This window comes from Nanorana parkeri, unplaced genomic scaffold, assembly GCF_000935625.1.
Source record: "Nanorana parkeri isolate BGI_ZX_2015 unplaced genomic scaffold, ASM93562v1 scaffold2600, whole genome shotgun sequence".
Classification (NCBI taxonomy): domain Eukaryota; kingdom Metazoa; phylum Chordata; class Amphibia; order Anura; family Dicroglossidae; genus Nanorana; species Nanorana parkeri.
Window position 1 is genome coordinate 53878 of NW_017308868.1, and position 15709 is coordinate 69586.

A 15709-nucleotide genomic window follows, 5' to 3' on the forward strand; every position below is an offset into this window, starting at 1 on the left:
TAGCCAGTCTTGTTCCAACATCCATAGTCATTCACAGGAAAATAAAATCTCTATGATTAAGCCCATTATTGGATGAAGCATGTTAAAATTAAGAGGATTCATGGCAGGTCAATGTGTACCTGTGTGCTACAATAAATTCTTCAGTGAAGTTTGTGGTGTGCAGCTGGACTTTTTTTTTCTGTGAATAATCTCCAACATGCCATATTTTTTTTCACGGATTACAATACATATTGTTTTCCTGAATGATTCATACCTTCAGATAGGTCTCGCCTCTTACTTCATACTGAAATTCACAGTCTGTCCTTTTCAGAATGGATACAGTTGATTTACTTACATGTATTCGAAGTGCTGTTATATAGAAGAAAAAGAAGTGGTTAGTATATAGTTTGGCTTGTCATGTCAACCTTGCATGTCTGCCACTAGAAGACAGTCTGAAGACTATAATCTACCATTAGACTAACAAATGTGTTTCTGGCTGGCTATTTTATGTTGAAAGGTCCTTAGACTCTGAGTGATTGATAATGCATTGGTATGTATTTATGAAAAAGGTATACATAACCACAATAAACTTTCCTTAAGAAAATATTAATCACCACCAATGAAACAGAATCTTTGTACTCACTGCAAAATAATTTTTTCTTGGAGGTTATCAAGGGACACAGGATCAGTAGAATCAGGAACATTGAACTATACTGCAACCTTTAGGAGTTATTGGAAAATGACAAACTAAAAAGATGTTAACCAGCCTCCCACTCCCTTGATGCTTTAGTCTTTTTAGAAATTTTTTTATTAGGAGTAGATCATAAAGGATGGTGCAACCTGTTTCCCTTGATAAACTCAAAGAAAAGGATTTTATCGTGAGTAAAAACAAAAATCATATTTTTTTATTGGTTCACCAAGGGATGCAGGATAGGTAGAATGAGCAATATTGAAACATTCCAAAGCAGTCCAATTGAGGGTAGAGCAACACAGCAACACAACATTAAACGTCCAAGAGAAAAAATAAAAAGTGGAGAAACAATGGAGGTTACCTGTAGCCTAAATAACTGCCCACAGGACATTATGCAAAAAAGGAGTGAGAGGCAAGGCAATTTTTATTCTGAAATTATGTCAAAGGCACAAGGTAGAAATTTTACACAAACACATGAAAGCGATTTTAGTAGGTCACATTTGAGGAGTGAGTGATGAGGCACTTTTTAAGCAATAATTGCATTGGAGACAGAAACTTTACACAAACATGTGAAAGCTTTTATTTTAGCAAGTTGCATCAGGAAAGAGAGACCAGTAATTTTTTTATCCAAAAATAAAAATTACAATAGATTATGTCAGTGTCAGGTGCGTCCGCGGGCAAGCAGCACAGATGGAACCCGCTGGCAGGAAGCAGCCTGAAAAGTCAGAAGGCAAGGTAACAAGGGGCAATCCAAAGGGGTGCAATCTGAGGTCGAGGCAGGCAGCAAAGGGTCAGAGGTGAAAGTCGCTCCAAGGTCGGTACACGGGAAGTCAGCAGAGGGTTCAGGAAACTGGCAGCAAGGCACATAGGAGGGGAGCTTCGTATGTCACACCATGAGGTGGAATAACTCAGCAATAAGCCAGGGCTCTGGCCAGGTTTTTATAGCCGGGGGTGTGAGTCCGCCCCCGGTCACCGAAGCAACCAGGAGGCTTCCCTCCCCGAGAGCCAATGGCAGGCCAGAGGCGGTATGGGTGTGGGCTGGGGAACCTCCCTCGGCAAGGCCCACACCTGAGGCCTAAACAGGCGCATGTGCAATTGCCGTTGGAGCACCCGTGGTCCCAAAGAGAGGCCTGCACCCTATGCCGTACCCTCTGACCCCGTGGGGAGGTGACACCCCCGGCATCCTGACAGTCAGAGACATAATTACAGAGACATACTGAAGATCGCGCAAGCCTTTTGTTGCATTGGACTATGTGAGAGACACAAGGCAAAAGATACTTTTTTTAGTAGGCCGCATTTGAGGAGTGAGTGAGGAGGCACTTTTAGCCTGAAATAAATATTGGCTTGGAATAAGTCAGAAACACAAGATGGAAATACTACACAAACATATGTAAGCCTTTTTAGAAGGCTCCATTTTAGGAGTGAGTGACAAGGTACATTTTATCCAGAAATAAAAATTGCCTTGAATTAGGTCAGAGAAACAAGGCTCAAATATCACACAAATACGTGTAAGCCTTTTTAGTAGGCCAAATTTGAGGAGTGAAAGAAGAGGCACTTTTTAAACAAAAATAAATGGCCAATGACATTGGCAAGAGATAGTAATAGTGGCAGACCAGCAGCAGCAGGAGATGTTAATGGATACAGGCCAGTAGCGGTGGCAAGAGATGGTAATGGTGCAGACCAGCCGCGGTGGCAGGAGATGATAAAGGTGGAAGGCCAACAGCGGTGTTAGTAGACAGTACTGCTGTAAGGTAAATTAATGGTTTGGGGGGGGGGGTCAGCTTCTAAGAAAAACATTTAATCAGTCACATCAGCTGCAGTGGTTTGGTAGTCAGCACTGATCCATGACTGGCTCATTTTCATGAAAGGTGTCTGGGGACAGGTGTATTATTTTTCCCATCACAAAACCACCCACTACATAAATGTTGATGGCAAATTTTTGGCCTCCTTTGTGATGGGAGGATGAGCTCTGGCATTTTCCCTTTGTAGTGTGGATCTAAAAGGGTTGCCAACCATTAATGGTCCTTCTCTTTGATGGGCTGAATTCTAGTGTCCTTGGGTAGGCACACTGTAGCATGAAAGAGGCCATCTACCATAAATTTCCAGAGGCAGAGGAAGTCCTTACTGTCACTGAGAGTAATGGTGTCGCATCACTCCAGGTGTTTGGGAGGGGTGAAATGTTACCATGGAAGCCTTCCCTATGTTTTCCTCACCCCATCCCTCTTCCTCCATCTCATTGTGCTCCTCTAGTGACTAGTGCTGCCTCACAGGGATGGAGTCAGGATAAAAGGGGGGCCCTGAAATAGCAAGAAGTCCTCCTCTACCTCCCGCTGCTGTGCCTCCAGTGCCCAGTCTATTACACTATGCAGTGTGTGCTCCAGCAGGAATTTGAAAGATATTGTGTCGATGACCTTGCCTCGTCATGGCTCACTATTCTGGATGGCTCTTTCAATGGTGCAATGTAGTACACACGTCCTGAATGAAGAGCCACATATCATGCAGTTTGCAGGCAGTTGGTGTTGCAGCTGAATTTCAGCCTAGAAGTGGCTTGGTATGACCAGCTGAAGTGTCCGCAGCAAACCATGGAAGCCAGGGTACCAAACTGAAATCAAGGGCAACACCAGACTGAGGACATGTGACAGACAAGGTACATCTGTGAACTTTCCCTGGCAAAGGGCGGACAGCATTTTGCTGCCATTATCACATATGGTCTTTCCTGTCACAAGATGGCAATGGGTCAGCCATCTCTCAGCCTGCCCCTGAAGAGCTGAGAAATCTTCAGCCCCAGTGTGGCTTGTGTCCTCCAGGCTAACCAGCTACAAAACAGCATGGCAGCCATTTGCATGGGCTGTTGCGTAGGCCCTTAGTGGCTTCTGCAGGATTGGAGTCTGTGAGGATTCATGGGGTGAGGCCAACAAGGAGGATGGGGTGGCTGAGCTTCACCATCCCCAAGTAGCATAAATTGCTGCCATCCATCATAAGATTCTTCCAAATGATGGGAAGAAAGGAATTAATGGACTCCAGAGCCAGCTTCCTGAGCCACTAAGCCTGGACCTTGGCATCAATTGAATTGGCCTGTCCAGAGACAGGGCTGACTTGTCCCATGATTAAATTGGGTGAAGGGATGTGCCTTCAAAGGAAGAAGGCTACCATTAGTACTAAGACTCTCATGCAGAAGCAGAGAGTCAGATGGCTTCTGAACTGAAGAGTTTAAACCTGAGATGGAGACGGGGATCTAAAGTTTATCCTGTGAAAGAAAAACACTGACCCGAGATACACTATATTGGCAAAAGTATTGTGACACCCCTCCAAATCATTGGATTCCGGTATTCCAATCACCTCCCATGGCCACAGGTATATATAATCAAGCACCCAGGCATGAAGACTGGTTCTAAAAACATTTGTGAAAGAATGGGTCACTCTCAGAAGCTCAGTGAATTCAAGCGTGGTACCGTGATAGGTTGCTAACTGTGCAATCAGTCCATCCGTGACATTTTCTTGCTACTAAATATTCCACGGTCAACTGTTAGTGGTATTGTATCAAAGTGGAAGCAACTGGGAACAACAGTAACTCAGCCACGAAGAGGTAGGCCGTGTCAAATGACAGAGCAGGGTCAGCGCATGCTGAAGTGCAAAGTGCGCTGAAGTCACCAACTGTCTGCAGAGTCAATAGCTACAGACCTCCAAACCTTATGTGGCCTTCAGATTGGCACAACAGTGCGTAGAGAGCTTCATGGAATGGGTTTCCATGGCCGAGAAGCTGCATCCAAGCCATACATCACCAAGTGCAATGCAAAGCGTTGGATGCAGTGGTGCAAAGCACGCCACCACTGGACTCTAGAGAAGTGGAGACATGTTCCCCGGAGTGACAAATCACACTTCTCTGTCTGGCAATCCGATGGTTGTGCCTGGGTTTGGCGGTTGCCAGGAGAACGGTACTTGCCTGACTGAATTGTGCCAAGTATAAAGTTTAGTGGAGGGGGGATTATGGTGTGGGGTTGTTTTTCAGGGGTTGGGCTTGGCCCCTTAGTTCCAGTGAAGGTAACTCTTAAGGCATCAGCATACCAAGACATTTTGGACAATTTCAACTTTGTGGGAACAGTTTGGGGCTGGCCCCTTCCTGTTCCAACATGACTGCGCACCAGTGCACAAACCAAGTTCCATAAAAAGACATGGATGAGTGAGTTTGGGGTGGAAGAACTTGACTGGCCTGCACAGTCCTGACCTCAACCCGATAGAACACCTTTGGGGTGAATTAGAGTGAAGACTGCGAGCCAGGCCTTCTTGTCCAACATCAGTACCTGACCTCACAAATGCGCTTCTGGAAGAATGGTCAAACATTTCCATAGACACACTCCGAAACCTTGTGGACAGCCTTCCCAGAGGAGTTGAAGCTGTTATAGCTGCAAAGGATGGGCCAACTCAATATTGAACCCTACAAACTAAGACTGGGATGCCCTTAAAGTTCAGCGTTGAGCGTGTAAAGGCAGGTGTCCCAATACGTTTGGCAATATTGTGTATATCAGGGAGCAGACCGAGATACTCCACACAATGAGTCAGTTCCAGCGATGATTTCTGAAGGTTCAGTATCTACCCGAACCTCTGTAATGTCTGGACCGTTAGAGATACTGTATGTTGTCAGAAATAGCCCTTGTCAACTGTTCTCTAAACAAAAGGTCGTCTAAGTATTCCACTTTGCAGATGTCACGAGAATGCAATAGGGCTAAAATTGGAGCAAGCACCTTGGTGAACACCTGTGGTACAGAGGAGAGACCAGGGGTTAGGGTCACAAACTGGTAATATAGAGCCCCATAGTAAAGTGTAGAAAATTCAATGCATGAGAAATAAATGTAGTTTACAGGGTACAGAATTCCAGAAGGATTCAATGGGTGGTGATTGTGTAAAAACTAGGGATGCACTGAAATTTCGGTTGCGAAACAGCAAGCATAGCAAAATGCCATAAGTGCCATCTTTCGGCCTGAAATTGCGGTGCATCCATAGTTTCTCTCCTCCCTGCTGGGCACTGCTCTGTGTCCCCTCTGACACAGTGCAGTGTCCAGCAGGGAGAAAATAAACTGTCAGGAGCTGAACGGTACAGGGGAGGAGAGTGCTGTGAGTGTGTCACAGGAGGCTAAGCTCTCCTCCCCCACTGCCCCGCTCGGCCTCCTGTAGCAGATCAGGAGAGCAGTGTGTGGGCAGAGACAGCTCTTAGCGGTCACTTCAGACCGAGCCGGTGGTGAGGGGGAGGAGTCAGTTGTCAAATGAGACTGAGTTCTCCTCCCCGCATCGGCCGCTCAGCCTCCTGTGACAGCAGGAGTCAGGATGGAGAGCGGTGTACAAACATTCAGCGATCGCTGAATGTTTGTAAATAACTGGACATAGTGTGAGTTACTATGTACCAGTTATGAATGAATAGGAAGTGATCTACATCACTTCCTATTAATTCATGATTGTGTACATAGCAACTCATACTGTCTGTTTAGAGCCCTGATTTATCCATGAAGCCCCCAACAGTAAAGTTAAAAAAATTAAAATATTTAATAAAAATAAATTGGTTTAGGGTTTAATTGTCTTCGGAGCACCTCTAGTAAAAACCATGCCCATAATATTATATTATTTTTGAGTGTTTTAAGTTAACAAGTCAAGAACACCGTGCCGATACTACCAACCAGGGATGTACTGTGAATAAGCACCACACTATGGAAGCAATATTAGACTCAAGTGGTTATTTTCTAAGGGCTAGTTCACACCAAGCGCGTTCCAGGAGCAGAGCAGTTACAGACCGGATCAAAACTGCGTCCAATGTATTCCAATGGTATTTTGGGCTCACACCGCAGCATTCAGTCCCAGAGCATTTAAAAAAAACTGCAGCAAGCCCTATTTTACCTGCTCTGGAAAGCATGTAAACGCATCAAAAACGCATGCAAATGCACTGGAACGCACTGAAAGCCCATTTTAAACAAAAAAAAGTGTTTTTTTGCAAAAACGGCCCTGAACGTGGCAAAAACGCGGCAAGAAATGCGGCAAAACACACTGCACTGCGTGTGCAGAAACTCATGCAGATCTGGTCTGCAGTTGGTGTGAACAAGCCCTAAGAGTCTCCTTTTTGTGATAAGTAGGAGCTTTTTTAATCCACTCAGTCTGCTGTGTCCTGAAAAAGAGTAGTGATAATAGAGTAGTTCCAGTGCATGTGCATGCTGGCACTCCTGTGCTGATCTGTAGCTTTGTGGCCACAAGCAGCAGCAGCATAAAGAAATTATTAAACGACAAATATTTGTTTGGGCATATAATAATTTGTTTGCTGAACACGCGGCGGCCATAGGCGCATTCTGCGCATACGCGCCGCCATCTTGGAGTAAAAGAGATGTGGGTAAACATAGTCTTGCGTAGCTCTAGTCTTGGCAGATTCCTGCTGAATTGGCCTAAAGTTAAGCAGTGGGTGGCCCTGTTGGCTTGACAAAAGTCGATTCAAAAATCGACTGAGCTGGGTGGAATTTTTTTGGCCAAACAGCTACAGTGAGTATCTACAGATGCAGTGAGTGCTGCATCTGCCTGAATACAATAGCCAACAGTGGAGATTCCTCGGTCCACGCTGTTTAAAATAGTTGGTGGAATCTATTGATTTTCTTCATTTAGCCCGCAGGCTGAACAAGAAAAAATGAAAGGTTTATGGCTAGTATAAGGAATTATTACTGACTGGGGGAAGAAAGAGAAAAGGAGTGGGATCTGATCATTGACAGGGGATAGAGGAGGATAAGAAAGATCTGATTATAGAATACTGTGAGAATAGGTAGAGTAGGGCTGAGCAAATTTTAGAAGCATAGGGAAAGATGATTGGAGCTGGGGGCAGAGAGAAGGATGATTATGGTTGGGTGAGCAGCTGAGAAAGAGAGGAGGTGGAGTTAAAACCTATGGTCACTAATGGATGTAAGCAAGAGAGGATTGCCAGTTAATTGTTTTCCACTGGGAGAGGATGTAGAAGAAGGACTGGCCAAGGACCAGAAGGTGAAGAGGCAAAGAGGGACTGGGGGTCATTTATAAACTAATAGTTTTTCTTCCTAGTGGAGAAATGGCAGTTCATATCCTTTCTCCTGATGTGTGTCAAGTCATGGGGCAGCTGTTTGCACCAGCCATAACACACCTCCAAAGAGGTGGGGCTACAATTAAAATAGCTATCACCAATTTATGTGACTGCAACAGACCAAATTTGAAACCACATTCCTTACAGTAAAACATAGCCTTTATTAGCAAAAACTTTAACATTTATGCAGCAATAAACTGATAAACGTGTCCAAAATTAAATGTCCATAAATATAACTGCAATTAAAAGTTCCTAAAACAGTATACTGATCAAACAGTAAGAGTATCAAGAAGATACGTCTACTTCCTACAAGGTATGCAAATTCACCATAGGAAGTGGAAGATTGAAGAGGATTAAGAAGGCTGAAAGGGCATAATAAGTTTGGGATTGGCACAAGTACTCTCTAATCCCCAGATGCTTCCACCACCAAACATCTACATAGTTATACACTGAACACCAATTAGGGCTATAAATCATAAGGTGATTTTGACCAGAGAGGGTGCAACCTATCAAATGTTGAATCCACTATGGAGTTAGAGCCTCCAATGGGCAAATGGGAGTTGGGATATTTTAAATAGCATTGCTAAATAGCATTTGAGGAACAGGAAGGGAGGTACACCGAAATCAGCACCCAAGGGGTACCATGGATTAGGCAGTAAATTATGACAAAACGTCCTCTCAGGTCAGAAACTATGTTGAGGGAATTGTGAAACTATGAAAAAAAAAAACTATGAAACTATGTCCAAGGACAGAGCCTTGGGGACCCCTAGAGGAAGAGGAGGGGAGGAATTAGATTTGTAGGTGACACTAAAGAATTGTAGGTGACACTAAAGGAGCACTTAGATAGGTAGGAGGAGAATCATGAGAGAGCAGAGTCTTGTAGGCCAAGCGAGTGGAGTTTTTTGAGGAGGAGCAGGAACAGTGTCAAAAGCAGCAGAAAGGTCTAATAGCAAGAGTAAGGAGTAGTGGACATTGTTTTTAGCTGTTAGTAAGTCATTAGTGAGTTTTAGGAGGGCGGTTTCAGTGGAGTGTAGAGGGCGAAAGCCGGACTGTAAGGGGTCCAGAAGGTTATCAGCGAGGTGGTGGCTCAGGCAGCTGTAAATAAGGCGTTCTAGGAGTTTGGAGATGAATGGGAGTAAGGAGATTGGTCTGAGATTGTTGAGGATGGTAGGGTCCAGTGAGGGTTTTTTGGGTATTTTGGTGACTAGCACATGTTTTAGAAGGGAGGGAAAGATGCCAGTAGAGAGTGAAAGATTGAAAATGTGAGTAAGAGAGTGTAGGATAGAGTAAGAGGGTGACCGAAGTACTAGTGAGGGAACTGGGTCCAGGGGGCAAGTGGTGAGGTGGGTGTCAGAGAGAAGCTTTGCAACCTCCTCTGTGGTGACAGGGTCAAAAGAGGAACGTAACAAGTTTGATGGTGGGTCTGGTGCATTAATAGGGGAAGATGACTGGACAGTGGCGATCTGATCCCGAAGTGTATCTATTTTGTTTTTGAAATGAATGGCAATGTCCTGGGTAGTGAGTGAGTTAGTGGGCGGTGGCGGTGGAGGACATAGTAGAGAGTTAAAAGTAGAAAATCACCTATAGAGATGTGTGATGTGTACATGTGATGGTAATAAGGTATGGGCACCCCAAAGCTAATTAGGAAACCCCTTGTCCCCTCAGTTTGAAATTCATCACTCCTCATTATAATTAAATGAGACTGCCCATTAAAAAGATGTGTTTAGTTTCTGTTTAGACAGTCTGCAAATTCCAAAGCATCAGAGATGCTTGTCAGTCCTGTGCTATAGATTTTTAAGACAGTGTATTGATGTGTATTGGTATTATGAATTGTAAAGTACTAAGTAAGCCAAAACATAGTTACATAGTCCGGCTGAAGAAAGACCCATCAAGTATAACCTATAGAGATAAGAAATTTTAAAAAAACCTAAAACAGAACGCTCTGCCCACAGTTACCCACCGTTGATCCAGAGGATGGCAAAAAAACCCCTATAAAGCTTGGTTCAATTTGCTCCAACACAGGAAAAAAAATTCCTTCCTGACCCCACTAAACAATTGGATATTCCCTGCATCAATAATCTCTGGTGCTTATTTTTTTTTCTTAATATTTCTTTATTATTTTTCTGGATATAACAATATAAACATATAAACATCATGTTAAGGGACTCTCCCAGGAGGAAAATCAGTAAAAAAAAAAGGAAAAAAAGAAATGTCACAGTCTCGTCTCCCCTCCCTCCACCCCCATGACAATACAGATGATCCTCACATTCCTGGTAAGCACATAATAGTGATGTCAGGCTTTATCCATGGGTTCCATGTCGCCATAAATTCTGGGTACCTTTCCTGGGATCGTGCTACTCAGGGGCGTAACTAGAAATCACAGGGTCCCATAGCAAAATGTTGTATGGGGCACTGTGATTGCTAGTTATGCCACTTGCAGAGCCCACCTGATATACCAAACAGCCCACCTGAGGGTGACCCTGCAGAGCCCACCATAGACTCTCTATAGTGGGCTCTGCAGGGTCTCAGATGGGCTGCACACCTCTTACCTATCAGCGCTGTCCGCCTCTGTGGTCGCTGGGCCCCGTCTCCTTTTCCGTCCCCGGGCCCCGTCTTCTCTTCTATCGACGGGCCCCCCCCTGCTCTTAGGTCGATGGCCCGTGATGTAAGAGGAGGCGGGGTTGCTCTTAGGTGGGCCCCACCTCCTCCTTTACTGTGAACACCGGCCTCTTCTGCCGTAGCTGCTGGCTGTCCCTGACACAGCTCCACATTGTCTGTTCCTCTTCCCAGCCGCTGCTGAGCTGTGTCAGTGACAGCCAGCACCCCTACATGCCATAGCGACCCAGGTGGCCCACACGACATCAGAGGAATGCCTTGGCCGGGCCTCCCATAGCGGCCGCCTGGGTCACAATGGCGATTGTTACGCCACTGGTGCTACTAACTCTTCCGCCCTTCTCAAGAAATTAATTTGTTTAACCCAGTCTTTAATTTGCGGGATATCTTTGGACCTCCAATATCGAGCTTTTACTGTTCTTGCAGCAAATAAAAAAAATCGAAATAGGCCTTTCTTGACTTCTTTAATTGGACCCGGTAAAAAGTCCCTGAACCTTAATAAGATGTGCTTCTATTTTATAAATATTTTATAAACCATTTCCCAGAAAGGTTGAATCACTTGACAGGACCACCATATATGTAGCATAGTACCTTTCTGTACTCCACATCTCCAAAATCAATCAGATATGTTTGGGAACATCTTATGTAATAAAGTGGGGTATCTATACCATCTGGTCAGTATCTTACAATTCTGTTCCTGAATATAACTCGAAATACTCGATTTAAATGTTAACGCAAAAGATCATTTTCAATCCTCTTGAGATAATCAATAGCCCAGTTCTGCTTAAACACTACATTACTGCACTTTCGAGATTGAAACCTCTTAGTCGAAATATGACCTCCGTTGAGGACCTGTTGATGCCACGTGTGGCAGAAGGTGTGCAGCCAATATTTAAAACATGCATCTTGAGGTCGGTATTGATCAATGAGATTGGTCTTTTGTTATATAAATATTTATTAATTTTCAAACAACACTCCATGAATTTCATATATTACATAATTGACAAACATACAACAATAAATCAATAAAACCAGACAATGTATTACAATAATCCCCTCTAGCCTCTATATTTTACCAATTATCCATAAACCAGTTCATATATACACAGAGCCATGCTCACCTATTTTATCCCTTAACCACTTCAAGACCAAACCATTTCTCTATACTGTGATGGTGTTTATCCTCACACAATAATATGTAATTAATGAGACTATTAATAAATAAATAAGATATTATATACATAAATGTATCCTATGATGCACACATATATAAATAAACATGAATAAGTGTCCTAAAAGTGTTCAAAAATGGCATTGCTAATCAGCACAACCCTTCCTTTCTCCCCCCTCCCTTCCTCTGTTCTCCCCTCCCTTCACTTGACAATGTGTTACGTGCAGTAAAATAAAATAAAATCGTTTTTCTACCTTCAATAGTGTCTATGTGAAGATTCCACAATCTAATGTGCTCTACTACAGCTCTCCCTACATAAATTAGTTCTAGGTCTTACTTTAGAGAATGTTAATTAATCAAGGCTAAGAGTGGGTTGTAGCACCTTAATTCTAAAATAAAAAAAAATTAAAATTAAACAGACAATCTTAGGCATCCTAGGCCAACCCTTCCTTTATCTCATTAATTGGAGTTAACCCTAAATGTATAAGAGAATAATGTTTTGTTTTCAAACTCGGATGTGAGAGGTCATTATTGATAGGTATTCATCTGATTCCTTGTATCTAAACCACCCCTGCCATATTTCATAAAAGGCTGGATATTTAATTCCTCCATAGAGCAAATATAATTTATTTTTATGAGCCATTCTTTTATTGAGGGAGATTCTATGCGCTTCCAATATAGTGGGATCAGACATTTTGCTGAGTTCAGCAGGTGTGGTATAATGGATTTTTTATATTTCAACACTCAACTCTGACTTTTGTGAAATAGCATTACCCAAGGGTCCATACTCATGGGTGATCCTTGTATAGAGGAGATAATCTTTCCAACCTCAGTCCAATATTTATTAATTACGGGGCACTGCCACCATATGTGTGCCATGGTCGCCCTTATGCCACACACTCTCCAGCATAATGGTGAATTACTAGAGTCTATTGAGTGTAATTTAACCGGTGTGAGGTACCATCTCGACAGAAGTTTATAGTTCATCTCCTCTATTTTGGAGGATACTGAGGTTCTACATACTTGTTGTAGGACTCTGGATTTTCCTTGTTCTGATAGAGGAATCCCCAAGTCCTCCTCCCATTGCCGCATAAACCCTGGGGTCTGTGTGGAGTTCATTTGCGCTACCAAATGGACCATCAGTGATATACTTTTCTTTGGGCGTGATGGACTGGACAATATTACTTCCATTAGGTTTATTTCTAGCATCGATCTAATAGGTTTAGGTAAGTTTGCAAGAAATGGGTTAGTTGTCAGTATCACCACTTATCTATCAATGAAGGGGATGGTGATCTGCACAAAATCGGGAGAGGTTTCAGCTCACCTCGATCCATTACATGATGCAATCGTAATATACCTTCCCCTATCCATTTACCAAAATTTTGATCTAGGTTCCCTGGCTGAAAATATTCATGTCCTAACATGGGCATTAAGGGTGAGTTGTAATTCCATCCTAATTTCTTATGCATTAAATTCCACACAGCTAGGGTACTCCGCACTGGTGGGTACAAATTCTTTTGCAGGGCCTCTATATTGCTTTGGTAGCCAGCATACTATACTTAGATCAGCCTTACAGATTTCAAACTCTATCCCTACCCAAAACATAGATATTTTATCAAAGTGCCAACTTAAAAGTCTGGCCAGGACTACTGCCTGGTAGTAGCGTTTGAAATCAGGTAATGCTAACCCACCCTATGATTTTGTCCTAACTAATGTGCTGTGTAAGATTCTCACATTCTTTCTACCCCAGACATATCTGGATATCATTGTCTTTATTGTTCTGAAAAAACTATTGGGTAAAGCTGTAGGTACCATCTGATATAAAAATATACACTTCGGTAATACGTTCATTTTAACTATATTAATTCTACCAATCCATGAGTGATATAATGAAGTCCATTGTTGCAGGCCTTTCCGAACTTCATTCAGGAGGGGAATATAATTATAATTAAACAGGTCCTGCTGATGAGGGGTTAAATTGATCCCCAGATATTTCAGTTTCTTAGCCTGCCACTTAAAAGGGAAGCTTGGGTGCATAGATTCTACCTCTCAGGATGGCAGGTTGATGGTAATATTTACGATTTATCTAGATTAATCTTGAAATTAGATAACCCCCCATATTCCCGAAAAGCAGCTATTAAATGTGGGATAGTTATTCTAGGTTGTTGAATATAAAAAAGTATATCATCTGCGTAAGCTGAATACTTATGTTTGTTGTTTCCTATAACTACACCGTGTATGTCGTTGTTTTTTCTTATATTTGACATAAATGGTTCTAATGATGTTGCAAATAGTAGGGGGGATAGAGGGCAGCCCTGACGTGTATCATTTCCCAATGTGAATCCCTCGCTAAGGATGCTATTAACTCCTACATGTGCCTTTGGTTCTTTGTATAGTGCGCGGATTCCAGCTCATCATTTTACTCCCCATTCACATATGTTGTAATGTGAGCATCAAGTAATCCCATGCCACCCTATCAAGCGCTTTTTCTGCGCCTGTTGAGAGTAATAGTGTAGGCTGGGATTGTTGTTTCACATAAGTCATCACTGCCAGAGTCCGCAATGAGTTATCTCTTGCCTCTCTACCAGGAATTAATCCAGTTTGATCAGCAGAGATAATCTGTGATATCAATGGCAAGATTCTCCTTGCCAAGATCTTGGCAAACAGCTTAATATCCACATTTAATAATGATATGGGTCTATAGCTCCCACAACTCATAGGGTCTTTTATCCGGTTTGGGGATTACTGATATATATGCCAAAGTGGTTTCTGGTCTGAGTGTTCCTCCTTCCGTTAATGAGTTCACATAATTGGCTAACCGTGGCAGTAATATATCTTTAAAAGTCACATAATAAGCCAACGTTAGACCATCAGGGCCTGGTGCTTTTCCTTCTATCATTTCAGAGAGGCTACTCTCTAACTCCCCTACCTCAATCTCCTTTTCCAGTTTACTTAGAGAGTCGGCAGGTAGTGAGGGTAATTCGTACCTATCCAGGTATCTCTTTATCTCCTCTTGTCTTTGGTCTAATGTGTTTTGCGTCAAATTTTCTGAGATGTTATATAATGTGGAATAAAAATCTTTAAATTCGCGAGCAATTTCTCTAGGGGTGAATGCCATAGAATCCGTTGTTTTTATTTTAGGGATACAAGACTGCGTCTTTTTATGTCTCAGTGACTTTGATAATACCTTTCCCGGTTTGTTACCCCATTCATATTGTGTACCCACCAACCAGTGGAACCTCTGAAGTGTTCTAGTGTTTAATAATTTTTTTAATTCTTCCCTCTTATTCACAAATTGTTGTAAGTGTTGTTGGACCAATGATTTTTTATGTAACGTTTCCAGTTCTCTAATCTGTGTTAATAGGTCTTCTTCCTACTCTCTTTTTTCTTCCTAGTCCCTAATTCAATTAATTTCCCTCTTATTACGGCTTTATGCATTTCCCAAAGGGTGGTGGGTGTTATGTCTGGGTAATCATTAATCGCAAAGAATTCGCTAAGTTCCTCATTCAGTTTCTGTACATCCGTTGAACTCCATAACAGAGATTCATTCAATTTCCAGACACGGTCTCTCGCTATCCCTAGGGAGAGGTTTATAGTAGTAATAAACAGGGCATGATCTGAAATAGTTGCCTCCGCTATTTCTGATGAACTCAAACTTTCTAAGTGGTGGTGACTGAAAAAATATAATCTAAACGAGAGTATCTGTTATGTACCATTGAGTAGTAGGATTAATTTCTATCCTTTGGGTGCATGGTTCTCCAAGTATCCACTAATTGCATTTTATTTAAGAGTTTTTTCAAAACTACACATTTTTTATATGAGATATTGGACTGTCCCGCTGAGGTTCAAGTGCGACATTCAAGTCACCTGAGACTATTAACAACCCTTCTGCAAAATCAGTCAGATGAGAAAAGACATTAGAGATATATGGAATCTGTTCTTTGTTCGGGCAGTATATGTTCACCAATGTGCAGTGGCGTAACAAGCGCCATAGCGACCCAGGCGGCTGCTATGGGGTCCGGGCACAGGGGGGCCCGACCAGGACCACCTGGGTCGTTATGGCATGTAAGGGTGCTGACTGTCACTGACACAGCTCAGCAGTAGCCACGGCGCATTTCCCCTCAAAGCCGCTGCGGAGCTGTGTCAGTGACAGCCAGCCCCTGCGGCAGATGAG

At 42.9% G+C, this 15709-nt stretch overlaps 1 protein-coding gene across 1 annotated transcript in view; it reads right to left on the minus strand.

The window, feature by feature from the left end:
* The window catches only part of LOC108801991 (heat-stable enterotoxin receptor-like), a 95931-nt gene that overhangs the window by 12041 nt on the left and 68181 nt on the right, over positions 1-15709 (minus strand). Inside the window, exon 3 of the mRNA XM_018573897.1 lies at positions 254-348. Within this exon, the coding sequence (XP_018429399.1) occupies positions 254-348 (95 nt within the window). The remainder of the gene's footprint in view (positions 1-253; positions 349-15709) is intronic.